This window comes from Bos javanicus, chromosome X, assembly GCF_032452875.1.
Source record: "Bos javanicus breed banteng chromosome X, ARS-OSU_banteng_1.0, whole genome shotgun sequence".
Classification (NCBI taxonomy): Eukaryota; Metazoa; Chordata; class Mammalia; order Artiodactyla; family Bovidae; genus Bos; species Bos javanicus.
In genome coordinates, this window is record NC_083897.1 from 8,212,182 (window position 1) to 8,234,614 (window position 22,433).

A 22,433-nucleotide genomic window follows, 5' to 3' on the forward strand; every position below is an offset into this window, starting at 1 on the left:
TTGATAAATGCTAAGGAAGAATTTAAATCTAATGTAAAAAGTTAGCACAATTAAGTATGTGATGATCTTTATGTAATTTAAAATATCTTAAATACTGAATGAGTTTTTAATACAGTATTTTAAAATGTTATTGTTACATTTTTTTCAAGGAGGACTTGCTGCGTTTAAAGAAACAGATGAGGGTATTCTGTCAAATATGTCAGCATTACCTGACCAATGTGAATACTACTGTTAAAGAACAGGTTAGTAACTACTATAGATAGCAATCTTTTGTAAGCAACCCTGAACAAATATTTGAACTAATATAGAAAATTTGAGTAATACTAAAATTGGGCAAACTAGAAATATCTTGTATTTATCTGTGTATATCCCATGCTCAAAAATAGATTAAGTAATATTAAGTCCATTTGGAGCATTATCGATTAGTCTTATATTGCAGTCATTCTGTATTACTGTTTCTTTATGCCACACTTGGTCAACAAACCCATATATACAAAGTAGGTGTATGCAGTTATGTAAGTTATTCCTGAAAGCAACAGGTATGGCAAGTCTGCCTCAGGGAGGGAAAGGTCCATCTGGTTTTGTTATCTCTGAGAATATTATCAGATCTTGGCATTCCTGCCTGTCCTGATTGTGTGAAGTTATTTTTCTTATGTGGACTTTGTCTGAAATAAACATTTTAATCACTTCCCTGTCTTCAAAGTGTTACCTTCCCACCTCATATGCCCTCTTAATTCCATTCCTGCCAACTTTCTCATTCTGAAAATGCATTGTTACCTGGTGCCATGGGTAGTTTTCCCATCTGTAAAATTAATTCTGATCCTGGGACCGAGAGCCTATTTAGTTTTGAACTGTGACAATAAAGGACTTGGGACTTCAATTTTCTTTTCTACAATTCTGATAAGAGGTACAGAATTTCAGAAGGTATCAATAGTGAAATTATTTTATAGTTAAAATCTTATAATAGGATTTTAATGAAGTATATCTGTGTGTGTGTGTACATGTAGGCGCACTCAGTTGCTCAGTCATAACTGATTCTCTGCAACGCCATGGACTGTAGCCCACCAGGGTCCTCTGTCCATGGGATTTTCCAGGCAAGAGTACTAGAGGGGATTGCCATTTTCTCCTCCAGGGCATCTTCCCAACCCAGGGATCGAACCTGTGTCTCCTGCATTGGCAGGCGGATTCTTTACCACTGCATCACCTGGGAAGCCCTTTTAATGAAGTATACACTGATCCAAACCTAATACGTGAAATATTACTTGATATATTTTCATAGGCCACCAAGAAATTCAGCTTAATATTCCTTATTTCACATAGTTCCTTATGGGTTATTGTGTGTAATCTCCTTTATATATAATCAGTTTTTTAAGACTTGGAGATTACCTATTTGGTTATTAAATAACCTGTGTATTATTAGTCTTCCTAACAGCCTCCAGGGATATGTCCTGGTTAGCTCACAAGACCTGCCAGTTCACCTAATTAGTAATGTCACCATGCTTACGACTTTGTATACTTACTGTGTATGTTGCAAAAATTTGTAAACTCAAATAACCTGATCGGTATAAATTATTTCTGTAGTAATAAAATGAGCGGAAGAGACCAAGAGACAAAAGCATAAGAGAAAAAAAATAAATGTAGTTAGTTCCAAAAAAGGCAAAGCTATTATTAAGATCTGCTGTGCCTGGTGGTGAATAGTTTGCAGGCCCATACTTGGTTATTATGTGTTTTCTACTTAATCACCATACATACTGACAATAAGATTTTGTGATCTCTCTTCTAAGAGATCTTCTAGGAGATATTCATCTTCTTGGCTTAAGTGTTTTTCTTCCATAGAAGAGAAGGATGGTATCAAGTTTATACATTAACTCATATTTGAGAATGTATATCATGAGACATTGTGGTTTAGTGTGGGATTTGGAGTCAGAAGATATGCAATTGACTTCTGACTGCATATTTTGATGATATTAACATATTGTACAAATCACTTAAAAGTTACTGAAAATTTAAAAGAATATTTGTGAAATTACCTTGCATTTAGTAGATCACAGTGCAAATACCAGTAGTTATTGCTGCAAAAATTTCACTCTTATAGTCTTAGGAAAGTCTTAATAGCCATTGCTTTACTGAGTTTCAAATGCAGAGAGTTGGATTTTATTTCCATGTTAAATATGTAAGTTATTTATGGCAGTTTGTGAAAAACTTCGGTTTATGGCATGCTATCCCCCCCCTTTTTTTTTTATAATAGGCCTTCACTATTCTATGTGATATTTTGATGATCTTCAGCCATCAGATTATGTCAGGAGGGCGTGACATGTTAGAGCCATTAGTTTACACCCCTGATTCTTCATTGCAGTCTGAGTTGCTCAGCTTTATTCTGGATCATGTCTTCATTGAACAGGATGATGACAATAACAGTGCAGGTAATTTTATTGCCATCTTTTTGTTAAATTTGTATATCTACCATAAATCAAATTTAGCAACAGTGTAAAATGTTATACTACTATTTCATATTTTATTCTTAAACATGAAAGGCAGGTACATTTTCCAGTGCATTTTTGTATTCATTCCTTGTAACATAAAGACAATGAAATATAATTTCTCACTAGTTGTGAGTTTGTTTTTCTAATTTGTAGCTACCTACAGAACTGTATGAGTTAATTACATTGTGCAAAGTGACTAGTGTAGTGCCTGGGCATGTAGGTAGGTAATCAATAAAATTTACTTCACTTTCCCCTTAATCATTAGTAATGCCAGTATTCAAGTAACTAGAGCAGAAAAAAAATGTTAAAGTGACATTTTTGTTGTATACTTTCATAGCATCGTTTTTCCGTTAAAGTGTGGGGCAATACAGAATGTCACAGGTAAACAGTCAGAAGAGCCTCGGCGTTGTTACTCTTTGTACTCTGATTGCATACACGGATGCCTTACTTGGGCTTCTGTCATAGCTCAGTTGGTAAAGAATCTGCCTGCGGTTCAGGAGACCGGGGTTTGTTTCCTGGGTGGGGAATATCCCCTGGAGAAGGAAATGGCAACCCACTCCAGTATTCTTACCTGGAGAATCCCTTGGACAGAGGAGCCTGGTGGGCTACAGTCTATGGGGTCGCAAGAGTTGGACATGACTTGGTGACTAAACCACCACCACCACCATGCCTTACTTGAACAAGAAATTGTGGAAAAACATAACATTTGGTGACTTCTTTCTGGGTTTGTTTTTAATTTGACATTAAGCCCGAAGGATATATAACATCAATATTTTGTTCTCAAGAATCACAAACTTAACTCGAACAGGATTGAGAAATCAAAATAGGCAAAACAGATAATCAAAAATCCACGTACTAAAGTTTATATACTTAGAATTTTCCACTGTTCACTTCCAGCTCTTGGTTTAGTTATACTTTATTTTTGACATTAATTTGATATTTATTAGTCAGCAGGCAGTATACTAAGATGCTGTGATTTTTTTAAAAAATGAGATGTAGTCTTTTAAGAATTCAAGTAGAAAAGACATTTCTAAAAGCAAATTATTATTATGTAACTTGATAAGTAGTAGAGACATGTACAAAATGTTATGGACATTTAGAGAAAGTTCTTACTGTTCTGTCAGAGTCAAAACACCCCTGAAACAGGCTAACATCTGCAATGGATCCTAAAAGATGAGTTGGAGTTTTTAAAACTTCTATCAATAAACATATATTCCAAACACTGATATAAAATCAGTTTTTGTCTATGACCCTTTTGTTAGTTGCAGACTACCTCAAATTCATTTAGACCATAGGAAACAGGAATGAGAATAACCTTGCCAATACTCCTGAATTTTCTGGAGATTCCTGGAATTATACTCTGCTTTACCTCCTTGGACTGTGTTTTTCTATTTACACTTTAAAAATGAAATATATTCTAGTTCTATGGAAAAGAATAAAATATAACACATTTATATAGACCAACCACCAGCATTTGTTAGATTTTGCCTTGTTTCAGATTTGTTTTTTAAAGGAATAAAGCATAGATAAAAAAAGAAGCCCTTGTTTGTATCCCTCCCCAATCCCATTATTGTTTTTCCCTAGAAATAACTGCTATCTTGAATTTGGTGTTTATTGTGCCTCTGCATTTTACTTCTATTTTACCAGGAGTTTATGTGTCTTTTAAGAATATATAGTTTATTTTCTGTTGCTAGCTTCCACATAAATGGTATCGTGTTGAGCATTTAATTTACATCTTGGTTTTTTGAATTAACATCATTTTTGAAATTTATCAGTGTGGACATATGGTTATAGTTTATTCATCCTGACTGCTGAATATTGTGTGATATGAATTAACCACATGTTATCCATTTTCATATTGATGAATATCTAGTTTTTTTCTATTTTTTCCTCTATTATAAATAATATTGCAAAAATGTTCTTATAATTATCTCCTGAGCACATGTGCAGATGCTTTTCTAGTGTACAGGCATACCTCCTTTTATTGCACTTTCATAGATAATGTGTAGTTTTACAAATTGAAGGCTTGTGACAACTTTGCATCAGGTAAGTCTGTGAATGCCATTTTTCCAACAACATTTGTTCACTTCATGTTTCTATGTCATATTTTGGCAGTTTTTGCACATTTCAAATTTTTCCATTATTTATCATGGTGATTTGTGATTAGTGATTTTTGTTGTTACTATTGCAGTTTACATGAAAGCTTATATGATGATCAGCATTTTTTAGCAATGAAATGTTTTTAAATTAAGGTACATACATGTTTTAGACATAATGCTATTACATACTTAGTAAGACTTAGTATAGTATAAACATAACTTTTATATGAACTGGGAAACCAAAAAATTCAGGTGACTCATCTTAGTGTGGTATTCACTTCATGGTGGTCTCATCAAACCTGCAGTATCTCTGAGGTGTGCTTGTGTATACCTGAGTGGAAGTGCTAGAGTATATAGTCTATGTGCATTTTAAACTGTACCACATGTTGCCAAATTATTCTCCAAAGTAGTTTTATTCTTTTATCCTCCCACCAGCAACATATGATCGTTTCCATTGCTTTTCATACCATCTAACCCCAGATATTGTAGACCCATGGTTATTTGATTTGTTAGCCCACATCAGATTAGAAGGGGAGGGTAAAATAGGGAATGCTTCTAGAGGCTCTGACAACATACAATAATGGCAGCTGACATCTATGAAAGGCCCAGTGTGTTAGATACTTCTCTAACATTCTTTAATCCCTACAGGAGAAAAAAGTAGCTAATTTTCAATAAGAAGTGAAGAAAACTTTGAAAAGGACTCAAAAAAAACCCTCTTAATATCTAAGTAACTTAGTCTGTAGGGTAACTTAGTCTGTAGGGGGAGTAAGTCTTATATCCCTCCAGTTCTTGAGAGCAGTACCAAACAATGATTGGAACAATATTGTATAGAAATCCGTTTATAATCACAGAGTCATTAAGAAAAAGTTAGCTTGTATGTTCAATGTACTCTTTAAAGAGAATAAACAGTACATTTTAGGTTTCTAAGAAAATGACTTTGGCATTCTGGAATAGGCAATTTTCATAACAGAAACTTTTTGGATGGTCTGTCTTAAATTCCTAGTCTCAACATTTGGTTTTTATTTATGAGCAGTTATCAAGGATTATCAGAGACAGGGTGAAGTAAATACTTTCTTAGAAAGAGTTCTTATTTTATACACAATATTTTTGATATAAGTAATTTCATTTATAAAATTTGTCAAGAGGAAAATTCTTTGCATAGCTTTTTATGTAAAAGGCATCATCACAATTTTATTTACAGGATCAAATTGAAAATCCTTTGGCAGTACTTGGCGGCTGTAGTCTGGCTTTCTCAACTATGAATTTGGAAATAATTTTATCCCTTTGATAATTAAATATCAAGATCTCACATAATTAATCAGAGGAGAAGTATGTGAAGTTCCCTTAAAAAGAATGATTTCTCGGCCAGTCTAACTGAATATCTGTAATATGTATGAAGGAAGTATCTGTCAATGGAAGTTGGGCTCTAGGTGAGGTGGGGTCATCTTTAGAAGGGATAGGACAATTTCTAAGGTTGTCTGCCCCTAGGGAAGAAAAACCTTACCCAACAGATAGTGAATATGCAGGTCTCATTGTCAAACTATCCTATCAGGGAAGTAGATCAATGGGTTAGACATGCTTCTATGTTAGGCAAGCTTAGCCTGACTTCGCTAAGCATCAGTTCCTTTGACTCAGTCCACTTGTTCCTGTTCCATGCTCATCAAACAGCCTTCTGATTTGACATCAAAAATTTTTTTCTATTGGAATAAATGGGCTGGTCATTCATGACGATATTGACTGGTTATAATTCTTATTTAATTTTTTTTCTTTATTTTTCACATTCTCCAAAATAAAAATAGTTATTTATTTATATATATCTATACAGATGGCTTAATGTTTGAAACTTTTTTCCCTCAGATGGTCAGCAGGAGGATGAAGCCAGTAAAATTGAAGCTCTGCACAAAAGGAGAAATTTACTTGCAGCATTTTGTAAGCTAATTGTATATACTGTGGTGGAGATGAATACAGCTGCAGATATCTTCAAGCAGTACATGAAGGTAAAATTGAAAAGTGGATAACAAGATATTTTTATATTGCTTTTATGTTTGGTTACCATTGAAATTTTTAATAGTTAAGTTACTTTTGTAGTGTAAAAGAAATCTCTTAAAATATTTAACATTTTCAGTAACATTTTCTCATACCTCCACTCTATCAATGGACATTTTGGGTTTATTGAGTTCATTTGTGTTTGGAATATTGCAAACAGCTAGTCTTAGATTAACTGTCATTAATAGAAATTGCATTTGTGATTTAATTTAAAACAACAGAATAGTGTCACTCCCCTGCTTGATGTAACATAAAAAATGTTTTAGGAGAATTAGATAATATAGTTTCAACTTGGTTACTATGCAGCTTGTGACCTTGAGTAACTCACTACCTTTTGTATCCTGCCTTTCTTTATCTGTTGCACTGTGATAGTTAAAGTTTCTTAAGCCCTGAAAATCTGCTTAGATTCATAGTAGGTTATTCACATGCATCATAAATATATGTGAGATTCTTTAACTTTTAAGTAGTAGTAGAAAGGATATTACTGATTGTACTAACAGAATGTGACTAAATACGGCATGATAATTTTCCTGTAATCCTTTTTCAAGTAAAATCTAATTATAAATGTAAAATTTTTAAGCCTTTGATTTTACAGAATAAAATATGTAATACATTTATCAAAACCCAGTTAATTCTTCTTTGGAATAGTTTCCTATGTGATAGAAGTATTAGTAACTTTGAAATAATAGAATAGAATAATATATATTGAAACTTATTTGGCATGATACTTGTTAGATTTTTTTTTAAACTGGTGGTTTTTGAAGTCACTTTGCAAGTTTTAAACTTTTAGACATAGGTATTCTAGATTAAAGTCAATTTTGTTAGTCATGTAGGGGCGTGGTTATCCTGTTATCTCTGGTAGTTATGTAAAATCTTAAATAAGAAAAAAAAATCATGTGCAGTGTGTGATTTAAATGCCACATACAGTAACTTTGGGGATTCCCTGGTGGCTTAGACAATAGAGTCTGGTCTGCCTGTAATGCAGGAGACCCGGATTCAATCCCTGGATCGGGAAGATCCCCGGGAGAAGGAAATGGCAACCCACTCCAGTATTCTTGCCTGGAAAATCTCATGGATGGAGGAGCCTGACAGGCTACAGTCCATGGGGTCGCAAAGAGTCGGACACGACTGAGCAACTTCACTTCACAGTAACTTTTCTTTTAAATGTTAACAGACTGTTAGTTTCTATATGGAAATTAATAAATTTGGAAACTGCTCATGAAATACATGCCGTTAGCAATGAATAAGTTATGAAAGTAACTATGATAATATTCATTGACTTAATATTAGGTTGGTGAAAAAGTAATTGTGGATTTGGACCATGAATTTTAACTCATTATAACTAGGCTCAAACATATATTAATCAAAATAGGAGCCATTAGAGTCAACACAGTTTTGCCAATGAGAAATAAGTTTGTTTATTCCTGTAGCATAAAAATCCATGCTTTGGGATTTGACGAACTCTTGGAAAGCATTTTCTGCCTCCTGCTGGTTGTGGAAGCGTTTTCCCTGCCAAAAATCGAGATGCTTGGTAGTCAGTTGGCAAGAGGTCAGGCAAATATGGTGGATGAGGCAAAACTTCATAGCCCAGTTCATTCAAATTTTTTTTTTATGTGTTGAATTTTTGAAGTGTTGGTTGTGTGACGTGGGGTCAAGGCATTGTCATGGAGAAGAATCGGGCCCTTTCTGTTGATCAGTGCCAGTTACAGGCAGTGCAGTTTTCAGTGCATCTCATCAATTGCTGAGCATACTTCTCAGATGTAATGGTTTTGCCAGGATTCAGAAAGCTGTAGTGGATCAGACTGGCCACACACCACCAAACAGTGACTATGACCTTTTTTTTGGTGCAAGTTTGGCTTTCAGAAGTGCTTCGGAGTGTCTCAGTCCAGCCACTGAGCTGGTTGTTGCTGTTTGTCTCATAAATCCACTTCTCATTGCATGTCACAATCTGATCAAGAATCGGTTTGTTGTTGTTGTGTAGAATTCTAAGAGAAGACGATAGACACTTCAAAACGATGGTTTTTTTGATTTTCAGTTAGCTCGTGAGGCACCTACTTATTGAGCTGTTTCACCTTTCCAGTTTGCTTTAAATGCCAAATGACCATAGAATGGTCGATGTTGAGTTGTTGGGCTGCTTCTTGAGTAGTTGTAAGAGGATCAGCTTCGATGGTGGCTCTCAGTTGGTTGTTGTCAACTTCTGAAGGCCGGCCACTGTGCTCCTCATCTTCTAGGCTCTTGTTTTTGCAAAACTTCTTGAACTACCACTGCACTGTATGTTCGTTTGCAGTCCTGGGCCAAATGCATTGTTGTTGTGAGTTGTCTCCGCTGCTTCATGACTCATTTTGAACTCAAATAAGAAAATCACTTGACTTTGCTTTTTGTCTTAACATCATTTCCCTACTCTAAAATAAATGGCAAGTAATAACTCATTGGGAAAAAAAAAAACACAAACTGAGAAATGTGCATTAAAATGATATATAGCAACCACATTTATTTAAAAGTGTATTCTAATATCAAACAGCAAAGTTCAAAAGTGCAAAACTGCAGTTACTTTTGCACCAACCTAATAGTTCTGAAAATCTGAATGCTTAATTATTTTTATACACTATACCTCCTTAAAATCAACTCTAGAACTTAATGTGAATTAGATCTTAACTGTCTGATATTTCTGAATTTACTGATGTTAGAGATTGTGCTTAAAGATCATAATAAAGTTTCAGTAACATTCTTACGTGTCTTTGAAGTCCTAATTTTAGCTAAATATATTCTTGTAATATGTTTATGTACCTAACCTAAAATTAGTCTTATTGTCCAATAGTTTTAAGAGACAAAGCCCTAATTTATTCAAATTTCTTTTCTAGTATTATAACGACTATGGTGATATCATCAAAGAAACAATGAGTAAAACAAGACAGATAGACAAAATTCAGTGTGCAAAGACACTTATTCTCAGTTTGCAACAGGTAAGACATGAGTACCATGGTTACGCTAACATAATAAGCACTTACTGGTTTTCAAGGTAACAGTCAAAAACTGGGCAAAAGGACACAGTAGATAGTTCGTAAAAGTGGAAATGGAAAATACACAGTCCCACTAGTAAACATTGAGCAAGTGAGATCATTTTTTGCCTCTAGACTGGCAAGATTGGCAAAACTTATAGCTGCCTAAGATATGAGAGAAACAGGTTCTGTCAGCAGTATATATTGGCTCAACCTTCCTGGTAGGCATTTTGCCAGTACATGTCAAAATTTATAATGTGTATGTCGTTGAGGCAGCAATTCTACTTTTAGAATTTTGGTCTACAGTGGTAATAGGATAAATTTGCCAAAATGAATATACAAGATTGTACATTGCAAAATTATTTATAATACCAAGAAATTAGAAATAATCCAAATGTCCATCATTAGGATATTAGATGAATATATTGTGTAGTACATCTCCACAGTGGCTATTGGGTAGCACTTAAAATTAGTGTAAGTTGGTATTAATTTAAGATCTCTACCGTATTTGAGAATAAAATAAAAAGATTGCAGTATAGCATCACTATAAAATTGTGCCTATCTCTGTGTCCCTGGAGAAGGGAACGGCTACCCACTCCAGTATTCTGGCCTGGAGAATTCCATGGACTGTATAGTCCATGGAGTCACAAAGAGTCAGACTTGACTGAGTGACTTTCACTTTCACTGTGTCTATTTGGAAAAAATAATCACTGAAATGTTAGCCGTGGTTAACTTGATTTGGTAAGTTTCAGGTGAATTTTACTTTATTCTTTACCCATTTGCACATGTAATTTTAATGAGCACTTATCAATCGTGGTGAAAATACACCAGTCATTTTCATTTTGGCAGTGGCATGGCAAGTTTAAATAGGCAAAAATCATTTGCTTAGTATACTTAGGTCTGTTGAGACCAAATGCATGTAAATCATAACCAAACCCATTTCAATTTGATAAAGTTTCTTGCTTTTTAGAAACATAGGTGTGAAAGTTCTTGGCTTCATTTGCATATTTCATATTCTTTATTAAAAGATTTTAAAGGTTGAATTTAAATAACTTATTTTGTTATAAAATAATAGCTATAGAAAGTATTTTAGGAAAACTAGAAAAAATATACCTTATCTTTAATTTTTTTCACTTAACAGTGTTTTTATTTTTAATCATCTTTCTAAAATCTTTTTAATGCCTGTGTTAAATCGTATTTTACAAAAATAAAAAATGTGCATTCTGTCTTAATATCCTTAGTTTTTCATATTAATAAATCCTAAACACTTTCATGCCATTAAATACTTCCCTTTGCTCTTTTTTGGCTGCTCTGTGTGGCATGTGGGATCTTAGTTCCCCTAACAGGGATGGAATCTGTGCCCCCTGTATTGGGAGTGTACAATTCTTTCCATTATAAATAGCACTAAAACAAACATTTTTGTACCTATATATTGCACACAAATATTACTATTATTCTTTTTGGATCAAGTCTGATAATAAGAATTGCTTAGTCAAAGAGCATGAAAATTCTAAAGCTTTTGCTGCACATTGCCAGATTGCTGTATAGAAAGAAAGGTTATTTCAGTTTATGTTCCCAGATCAGTGCCCATTGCACTGTATTCTTTTTTTAAAATTTATTTATTTTTAATGAAGGATAATTGCAATACTGTTTTGGTTTCTGCCATACATCAGCATGCATCAGCCAGCCCTTCCTCTTGAACCTCCCTCTCACCTCCCACCCCATTCCCACCCTTTTATGTTGTCACAGAGCCTGGTTTGAGTTCCCTGAGTCAAAATGCAAACTCCCATTGGTTATCTTGAGTAGTAGCCATAACTACTATAGGAATGCATTGTCTTCTATCTTGGCAGTTTGATAGCTGAAAAATTATATTTTGTTTTGCTTACTTTTTGATCCATTATTTAAATGTCAATAAGAACATAGTTGCCTAATAATTTAGTTGGTTTCCTTTTTATGTATATTTTTATATGCTATTATAATACCCAGTTAATTGTGACAGAAAAAAATTCTGTCATAACTAATCTAAGAAGTTTCTAATGTTAGTAATTACCTCTAGTTTGAATATGTGAAGTGCTGGAATTTTGGTCATTTGTATCATGTTTTAAAAAATCCATGCTTTAGAATGAAGTATAATGCCTTATTTATAAACATCAAGTATATGTTAAATATAAAATATGATATTTTAAAATCAGTAATAATCCATAATTATTAAAAACTTTAACATGCTTTCTTTCTTTCTTTCCAAACAGCTTTTTAATGAAATGATACAGGAAAATGGCTATAATTTTGATAGGTCATCCTCAACTTTTAGCGGCATTAAAGAACTTGCTCGGCGTTTTGCTTTAACTTTTGGACTCGATCAGTTGAAAACTAGAGAGGCCATTGCTATGCTACACAAGTAATTTCCAAATTTTATTCAGCTTCTCTGTGTTTTAATCATGCAGGTTTTTTGTATATTGCTTTTTTGTTTAGAATAACCAAATTCAGTTGGTGCCTGATTACTTGTTTGCACTTCTGTAATATGTCTCCTTTCTTAAGAACGAGTTACAGTGCTGTCTGTGTTAAAACATGAATTGGGACTAAAACACCTTTTGTAGAAAAGTCTTTGCTTTAATTAAAGCCATACAGAATCTTTATGAATTATGTGAAGAAAACATGTATTTGTTAGGTATTATAAAATCTCTTCTAGCGTTTTGTCATGATCTCATGGCTGGGTAGAAGAATTTGATTCCTTTGTTTCAAGTTTCTGTTCTCTTTTATTTTCTCTTTACCTTTTCTCTTATTTTGAGCCACAATCTTTATTTTATCTGCATGTTTTCTTTGCCTTATCAAAATTGGAAAAAATCTGATTTTATTTTAGGCATGTAATTTAGTGATCAATTATACTTTTATATATGAGTATGTTTTAGATCTCTGACATAACCAGTATGTGGATATTAATACCCTTAATGTCTTTATTGTGGATAAAGAGCCTTGCCTTTGGAAAAATCTAGAGGCTTGAGCTCCGTTTCATTTAAAGCTCTCTGTTTTGTGTCTTTTTAAAATTTGTATTGCTTACTTAGTCATGAAAGTGTTAAATGTCTCCTTTCAGAAATTATTCTGCTCTTTAAGTTGGTCCTATGCTTTTCTCAACTTTAATTTACTCCCACCTTTTCACTTGGCTCTGGAAGTCTCAGATTTCTTTTTATGCCTTTTAATACTTTGGTTGTGAATTTTAGGTAATACTTAAGGACCACACATACAGTAATTATTCTGAGAAGTAATATAGTATTTACTTCATATATGTGTAACGTTGGGTAGTTGTCTTAATAGAGGTATTTATTGTTAAATAAATACAGGTAAAATTGGCCCCGAGTTGAGTATAATTTTTGAACTTTACTCTTTAGTGATTCATACAAATACAAATAGTCATTACAAATAGTCTGTAATCATTATTTTAAGTTGATTTTATAGTTGATCTCCTTTATGTCTTGAAATATACAGAAAATGTACTGATCATTATGTGAAAGGATTTGGGTTGTTTTTTATAGAAAAGAAAACTGAGGAAAGAATGTAGATACGCCAGATCACATTTGTAATGAAGACCAGTGTGGGGGAGGGGAAGTGTCTGTGTCTGTGTCTGTGTCTGTGTCTGTTTTGTTTTAAAGAACCAGCTAGGGCCTGTGTGTGTCTCTGTGTCTGTTTTGTTTCAGAGAAAGTAACAGTTCAGAGTTCCTGGGCAGTCCAGTGTTTAGCACTTTGACTGCTAGGGTGAGAGCAGCTAAGATCTCCAGCATGCCCGCCCCCACCCCCACCCCCAATAAAAAACAAATCAAAACAATCCACCCAAAACAAAATAACAGTGTCATAAAATGTAAATGCTCATTCTCTATAGACTCCTTATTGTCCCTCTTCCTCAGATAAAACAGATGAGAAAGGAAGCATCTTTTGTAGTGGAGTGAAAGTATATAGAAAAATTTTCTAGGTTATTAAATTTTCTATTGTAGTTATTTAAATATTTGTCTTTTTTGTTTTTGTTGCAGAGATGGCATAGAATTTGCTTTTAAAGAACCTAATCCACAAGGAGAGAGCCATCCACCTTTAAATTTGGCATTTCTTGATATTCTTAGTGAATTTTCTTCTAAACTACTCCGACAAGACAAAAGAACAGTGTATGTATTTACTAGAAATATTCTATTTAATTTTGCTTTGGAATTCTTAAAGATTTGTTATAATTGGTTTCTCTTTCAGATTTGTAGGATTTCATTAATGCACAAAAACTTTATGCTTCAGAAATTTTATAATTTTAAGAGTACAACTATGTTTTATGCATAATATTATATTTTAATTCTATGACTTCTTTTTACAGTGTAGCTGTATCTTTAAAGGTGTAACTGGAATGCTTTTTGTATTCCTATTTGAGTTCTTTGCTCAGCCTAACTAAGGAAGAAACATTTAGCAGACAATAATATTGCTGATCCATCTGTGTCTTTGTCTGTGTCCTGAGCTATGACTACACTGGAAAGTAGAAGTCTCCCTCTTTTATCTTCGTACTTTAACTACAAGTCCTGTTCTTAACAGACCATTTAAACAGAATACTTTTATGGTTTGGTCTTCTAAAATGATGACTTACATTCTAAAAGAGCCCAACAAGTGGAATTAAAGTCTCAAAATCTTTCATCCCTCCCTCCCAGACCTCCCAACCCCGGGCTTTGAGGTATAAAAAGACAGAAGAATATGAATAACTCATAGTATAAGTCATGTCTTCTTAAAGCCCACTAGTATTTTGCATTTAACGATTATATAGATCTTATATGAAATTCTAAAGCAGACAAAACTAATCTATATTAATAGAACTCACCATAGTGGTACTTGTTGAAGTTGGAAAGACTAAATGGGAAAGGGGATACAAGGTACTTTCTGGGGTCATGGGAATATCCTGTATCTTGATAGGTGTATGGGTTACATGACTGCATTCATTTACAGAGGTGATCCAACTTTTATTTTCTGTGAACTTTATTATATATAAATTGATCCCAATTTAAAATTGCATTGAGGAATTGGTAGTCCAGTGGTTATACTCTGTGCTTTCACTGCTGAGGGCCTGGATTCAATCCCTGCCTGGAAAACTAAGGTCCCACAAACTGTGTGATGGTAGGCAAAAAAAAAAAAATTGCATTGATACTATTAATTAGAGAAATAAAAATTAAAAACAATTTAAAAAAATTTCTCACCTAGTAGATTAGCACAACTTTAAGATGTGTGATAGTGCCAAGGATGTGGAGCAATAGAGACTTATACATTGCTGGTACAAGACCACTTTGGAGATATCTGGTAGTATGTAGTAAAGTTTAAGATTCTCCCTACATCATGATCCAGTAATGCTATTCAAAGGTAGATACGTGAGAGGAACTCTTACATATATATGTAAGGAGAACTATAAATGATTTGACTGTTGGGGACTTCCCTGGCAGTCCAGTGGTTAAGAATCCTGCTTCCAATGCAGGGGTCACAGGTTCTGTCCCTTGTCAGGGAACTAAGATCCCACATGTGCTAATATGTTTAGTTGCTCAGTTGTGTCCAACTCTTTGTGAGCCCATGGTCTGCAGCCCACCAGGCTCCTCTGTCCATGAGATTTTCCAGGCATGAATACTGGAGTGGGTTGCCATGCCCTCCTTCAGGGATCTTCCCAACCCAGGGATCAAACCCAGGTCTCCCATATTTATGGCCAAAAAGAAAAAAAAATTGACTGTTTCATTGTTTGAATAGGAGAAAGCACAAAACTAAATATCTGTCAACTAGAAAATGAGATCAATAGATTAATATACAATAGAATACTATACAGTGGTCAAAATTGTTAGATATTTTTAAGTAAATATAAATCCTTAGCTTTATTAAAAGTCCATCTAATTGTTCAAATTTCTAGTAGTCTTAGATGTCATATATGAAAGTAACTCTCTTTGCGACCCCAGGCCAGAATACTGGAGTGGGTAGCCTTTCCCCTCTCTAGATGTCATAAATGACTTTTATTCTTAGTTCATTTGATTGAATTGGGATTGAAAAGATTCACACAATTCAATTGATCTACTTTAAAAATTTTTTCAAGTTTATTGAGCTGTAATTGGCAAATACATTTGTAATGTATTGAAAGTATGCAACATGATTTCATATACATTGTCTAAGGATTCCCATAATTAAGTTAATTAACGTATTTATCACCTTACATTATTTACCCTTTTTTTGATCAGAACACTCAAGCTCTACTCCTTTAGCATATTTCAGTTATATAATATTATATATTTACATAGTATCATCAACCGTAACCACCATGTTACATATTAGACCCTGAGATCTCTTTCATCTTTTCAGAATTGTTTTTCTGACTTCATTGAGATATAGTTGACATATAACACTGTGTAAGTTTGAGGTGTGCAACATATTGATTTGATATATATATTGGAAAATGATTACCACCATAGTGTTAGCTGATACCAGTCTTCCAAAATGGTTAGATTTTAAATTAAAATGTTGTGTGCAAAAAGCTAAGTACAAAATGGTGCTGTGTTTTCAGACAAATAAGTATTAAAACATTATAAATAGGGACAAAACCAGCAAGTTCAGGTTAATGGCAACCTCTGTGGCTGGAAAGAGGGAAAAAGGCAATGGCATCAGAGAGGGCTACTTATCTGGAATGTTCTGTTAGACTATGTGGTGGATACATAGTTGTAAATGTTTCCGTTAGTAAGTAGATTTTGGCTCAGACTGCACATCTTGTCACAGATGATTAATAGTTCTCTGACTGATAGCCAGCTTACAGACCACACTTTGAGGAGTACTGTACTACCATATATAGGGCTTCCCCAGTGGCTCAGCGGTAAGGAATCCTCCTGCAGTGTGGGAGACACAGGTTCGATCCTTGGATCAGGAAGATCTCCCTATCCTTTCTCTCCTTATCTATGATATGGGGAGAATATCTCCCTCACAGGATTATAAGAATAAAGTTAAAGAGCCCAAGACGAAAACGCCTAGCACACAGTAGTTACACAAATATTAGTTGATTTTTAGTTGCTATATTATATGTAAGTCATGGAATCCTTGTGATACTTGGATCCAAGGGTAGATGAATGACTTCCATTACTCTGAAAATATTTTGCAGGTAGAGGCCATATCAGATTTACCTTTGCATCTGTCCCCATTGCCTGAGACATAGGTGCTCGACAAATAATAAGCCAAAATGCTGTGAATTATTTCCTTTATTGGGAAATCTTCATAGAGACAGAATTTTTCATCACTGTACTGATGAGGCTTAGAATAAGTAGTGAAGTAATATACGCACACTCACACGGCTAGCGGTTGGTAGAACTGGGACTAGAACTCAAGTTGTGTAATCTTTAAATCCAATTCTCTTTTCAAAAATATGACTCAGATTTGTTCTAACAGAGGGAATCTGTAAAGTTAGGATAGAACAGAGACATTTTGAGAAAGAGAACACTAATATCCTGCAGTTATTAGTGGAATGCTTTCAGGAAATGCAGATCCATTGACCATTATTTTTATTCTCATTTACTTTTTATTTAACTCTAGTTAATCATTGTGTGTTCCATATAATATGTAAGTCTTAAGATTATTAGGAATAAGCAAAAAGAAAAAAAAAGCTATGGCAATTTAATGTATCAAAGCTAATGGTTTCTCCTCCTTTTTAAGGTATGTTTACTTGGAAAAGTTCATGACCTTTCAGATGTCACTCCGAAGAGAAGACGTGTGGCTTCCACTAATGTCATACCGAAATTCTTTGCTAGCTGGTGGTGATGATGACACCATGTCAGTCATTAGTGGAATTAGTAGTCGGGGGTCAACTGTGCGGAGTAAAAAATCCAAACCGTCTACAGGGAAACGGAAAGTGGTTGAAGGCATGCAGCTTGCACTCAGTAAGCATATAGTTTATTTTCTTTATGTTTGTCCTTTATGTTTCCCAGAGGTCACCTCCTTTTTAAATTCAAGGTATGTGTTGTTAAATGCACACTGTTTGCTCCAGTTGTGTGTAAAATGTACTGTTTTAAGCATTTTCCATATATGAATTTGATTCTTAAAATTCTTTAGGTACATTCTTATTTTTCACATGTAGGAAACTAGTACAGAGAAGTTGATTAACTTAGGTCACACTGATGCTAAGTAGCAGAGCCAGGCAATCTCACTCTAGAGCATCTACTTTTTTTTTTTCTGTATTAAATTTATTCAAGATATACACACGTCCCCTCCCTCTTAAGTCTCCCTCCCACCCTATAGAGCATCTACTTTTAAATCACTGCACTATACTCTATGTATACGGATATGGACTCAGTATTTTAGAACTAATCATTACCTAAGAGATCAGATCATCTAGTTTAAGTGGTGCAGCAGATTCAGAGAGGTTCCAACTTTGGAATTTCTATGAAGAGATCATTAATCATAAAGAACTTCACAGAAATACAAGTTGCTGTCTATAATCTTAGAGTTAAGAATATATTATGATGCTTGAATCTCTTGGACTGTTAGTACTCCAGGGTTGGTTCTTCATTTCCTTTCTTTAAGATACTTTTGTTTAATGAGTATAGTTGTCAAAATTTGTTCCAGCTATTATTCCTGAGTAACAAACTACCCCCAAAACTTAAATGATATAACCTGGACATAATGTCTGGTGCTTTCACTAGGAATAAATACTCCAAGGCTGGGACTGGAATCATATGGAGATATCTTCACTTGTAGATGTATCTGATGCTGGCTGTCAGCTGGGATCTCAGCTAGATTGTCTGCCAGAACACCTTACATGTGACCTTTCCATGTGACTATTTGGCTTCCTCACAGTGTGTGACTCGGCTTCAAGAACAAGTGTCTCAAGAAACAACTCTGGACACTGCCATTTTCTAAGGCCAGAAACTGGCATAGCATAGTTTCCATCATGTTCTGTGGACCAAGCAATCACAGGGCACAGATTCAAGGGAATGGGTCATCATCCCCCACCTACCTGTTAATGTGACAAGTGTCAGAGATTTGGGGGCTTTATTTTTTTTTAACTTATTTTCCTAGGAGCCATGGTTTTAAATCGCCACATGGATTAATGGTTTTAGTATTTTTTTGGTCCAGTAACACAAAGCATTAACTTGTAACTTACACAGCCTTAGATTTAGACTTGATTGGTCATATAGTACCAACATCCCAGTCTGTGGAGAAATCTCTCTTACACAGTATCCCTGACCAGTTAAAATACTTGGGCTTGATAAGAAGTTAAATTTTCCTTTTTTTAGATAGAAAAGTTATCAAATTAAAAGATATGTCCACTGAATACCACTAAATTTTAAAAAGTTTTTCTTATCTAAACCTCTTAACTCACCTGGTCTAACATAGTTAGCCTCCTCAGTGGCCAGTTTGCTCGCTAGTCTTCATATTCTTAGGTCTGTCCTCCACATCACCGCCATATACTTAGTATAAAACATGTAACTCACCACATTGCTTCCATAGAACCTTTAGTAGTAGTTCCTGTCAGCTTAGCATAGCTTATAAAACTTTGCATGAGTTGACTCCTGCCTCTTTATTCAGCCTTACCTTTGCCATCTACTCCAGGACTACTAAACTCTTAAAATAATCGGCAGAGTAGTATGATTTAGGCATTGTTGTTTCATGCCCCAGTGCTTTTGCTTATGTTCTCCCCATTTCTTGGAGATGTCACAGTTCACATAATATCCACTCTAGTCAGAAGTAACTTCTGGGTAGCTGGGCTCTGATCTTTTTCATTGTTCCCATTCTTCCTGTGCTTCCCTCTTTTAGCACTTACCACACTGTGTTTCCCCAGTGGCTCAGCAGTAAAGAATCTACCTGCAATGCAGGAGACACAGGTTCAATCCCTGGGTCAGGAAGATCCCCTGGAGGGAGAGCATGGCAACCCCCTCCAGTATTCTTGCCTGGGGAATCCCATGGACAGAGGAGCCTGGCAGACTATAGTCCATGGGGTTGCAAAGAGTTGGATATGACTGAAGCGACTGAGCATGCATGCACACTGTGTTATAATTGCCTGTATTTTCTTTACCAGGGCTTCCCTGGTAGTTCAGCTGGTAAATAATCTGCCTGCAATGCAGGAGACCCCGGTTCAATTCCTAAGTTGGGAATATCCCCTGGAGAGGGGTAGGCTACCTACTCCGGTATTCTTGGTCTACCCTGGTGACTCAGATGGTTCAAGAATCCTCCTCCAATGCAGAAGACCTGGGTTCAATCCCTGGGTTGGGGAGGTCCCCTGGAGGGAATGGCTACCCACTCCAGTATTCTTGCCTGGAGAATTCCATGGACAGAGGGGCCTAGCAGACTAGAGTCCATGGGGTCGCAAAGAGTTAGACACGACTGAGCAACTTTCACTTTCTTTCACTTTCTTTTTCCACAACTGGACTGTCAGGGCATGGCAGGGACTGCATTCTTACATACCTTTGTATCCCTCTGTTCAAGCTCTAGCATGTGTAAAGAAGCAGATGTTTGTTGACCTGCACAGGTTGTATTAGACATTTCCCTGGTGGTTCAGATGGTAAGGAATCTGCCTGCAATGCAGGAGCCCTGGGTTCGATCCCTGGATCAGGAAGATCCCCTGGAGAAGGGAATGGCTACCTACTCCAGTATTCTTGCTTGGGAAATCCCATGGACAGAGGAGCCGAGTGGGCTATAATCCATGTCACACAGAGTCAGACATGACTGAGCGACTAACACTTAGTCAAAATTAGTGACTGAACTTCATTGCTATTACTTTTCTTTCTCAGCCGAAGAAAGCAGTAGTAGCGACAGTATGTGGCTAAGCAGAGAGCAAACACTGCACACCCCAGTTATGATGCAGACACCACAACTCACCTCAACAATTATGAGAGAGCCCAAAAGATTACGACCTGAGGATAGTTTCATGAGTGTCTATCCAATGCAGACTGAACATCATCAAACTCCTCTTGATTATAAGTAAGTACATTTGATCATTTTCTGTACTATAACTTTATTAATTACATAGAAAAAAGTTAAGTTAAAAGAAGAATAAAATTCTCCTTGAAGCACGCAGGTAACATGGATGTTAGCTCAAAGACAACAAGAGGAAGCAAGGCAGCAGCAGGAGAGAGCAGCAATGAGCTATGTTAAACTGCGAACTAATCTTCAGCATGCCATGTAAGTGAGAGTGCCTTATTGTCTGAGTCTAGGAAGTTCACTAATTCATTTTGACATATTTTATTGTGTGCCTTATCTAAAAATTTCAGCAAACTCTCTAGAGTAACTAAGCTGAAATAATCAAGGAGCTAAAAATTGGTCTTTCCAACAGAAAAAAAAAACTTCTGAAGTTAAATATTAACTAGTTAGGTAAAGGACTGATATTAGGTTGATCTGTTGGAAAAGTTTAACTATGAATCCTTGTTTATTTTGGTACACAGAACTATAGCTAAAAATTCAGTTTTGTTACATCTTAATTGATCCCCACCTTAGTTCAGGCCCTCATCTCTCACCTGAACTATTGCATTAGCTTTCTAATTCATGTTCTTCCCTCAGATCTATTTATCCTCTCACCAAACCCCTTCCCTCACTCCCCTCACCACCACTCCATCATTCACGTTGCCATCAAGAAGTGCTATTCTAGAATAAAAATCTGATCATGTAGCTCTCTTCCTTAAAACCATTCTATGGATCCCCATTGCCTGCAAGATACAGTTCAAACTCCTTAGCTCATGGCATGCAAGATCTCTCTAAATATGGCCCCTGCCTACATTTTAGTATCATATCCTATTCCCTGGCAGCTGGTAAAATCATCATAAAAGGACAAGCTCAGGTGTCGCCTTATATGAAGCTGTGGTGTCATCTATGCTCCCATAACACTATGTATATTCCTATTTCTTATAGCACTTACCACATTATATTGTAATTTGTTTATGAATTTGTCCCTTTCTCTAGACTGTGAGCTCCTTAAGGGCAGGGACCTCTTTCTTTCTTTTTTTTAAATTGAAAAGTATAGTTGATGTACAATATTATATGTTTCAGGTATACAGTTTAGTGATTCACAGTTTTTAAGGTTTTATTCCATTTATAGTTATAAAATATTGGCATTTCCCTGTGTTATACAGTATATCCTTGTATCTTATTTTATACTTAATAGTTTGTACCTCTTAATAGGGACTGCTTTCATTTCCTGTTAGTGCTTGGCACATTAAAAAAGTACTAAGTTAAATGTTCATTGAATGAATAAATGTCCAATGCTAAAAAAACTGCAGTTTAATTTTCAAATACTTTGTTTTTACTGGAATCTGTATGAGAGTTTTATAAGTCCTTATTAGCTTTGGCTCCAAAAGAAACGGCATATAAGCAGTCTTTAGATGACTGGTACAAAGGGGGAAGATCTGATGATTTTGATTAAGTTTTTTAGTTTGAAAGCTTTGTATTTGTAACATAATGTGGTACATGTTTTAATGCTGGAGATAGTGATTGTTACCTTATTTCTTAAATTTATATTTTGTTGCAATTTTGTTGGTTTTTGAATGATGAGAATTTGACCTATTTTTCTTAAGAACTGGTCATTTACCTCACGAGCAGTATTAAATTCTCTTTAGTTGTCTGTAGTGGTCTTAAAAACCTCAAACAGACAAGGTATACTTTATCACATCTGTAAATTCTGATCCTGTTATGTCTACTATGTTCATCCTCTATACTATCCCTTGATTCTGTCCCCTATTCTGTTTCTATAGCCACATTCCCTTTAACATATGTTCTTATTTCATGCTGAATTCAACAAGTAATTTCTTAGCTTCTCACTAGTTACCAGTCCAAATACTGCAGAATTC

General features: G+C 35.1%; 1 protein-coding gene across 8 annotated transcripts in view; it reads left to right on the forward strand.

Moving 5' to 3' along the window:
* Positions 1-22,433, forward strand: part of STAG2 (STAG2 cohesin complex component) — a 133,390-nt gene that overhangs the window by 101,634 nt on the left and 9,323 nt on the right. For 4 of the 8 annotated variants that reach the window (XM_061409518.1, XM_061409520.1, XM_061409517.1 and 1 more), the window contains exons 23-31: positions 150-242; positions 2,249-2,423; positions 6,440-6,579; positions 9,490-9,591; positions 11,877-12,025; positions 13,650-13,778; positions 17,311-17,534; positions 20,385-20,574; positions 20,665-20,775. In XM_061409518.1, the coding sequence (XP_061265502.1) occupies positions 150-242; positions 2,249-2,423; positions 6,440-6,579; positions 9,490-9,591; positions 11,877-12,025; positions 13,650-13,778; positions 17,311-17,534; positions 20,385-20,574; positions 20,665-20,775 (1,313 nt within the window). The remainder of the gene's footprint in view (positions 1-149; positions 243-2,248; positions 2,424-6,439; positions 6,580-9,489; positions 9,592-11,876; positions 12,026-13,649; positions 13,779-17,310; positions 17,535-20,384; positions 20,575-20,664; positions 20,776-22,433) is intronic. The other 4 variants (XM_061409522.1, XM_061409524.1, XM_061409521.1 and 1 more) reach the window with 1 other exon arrangement.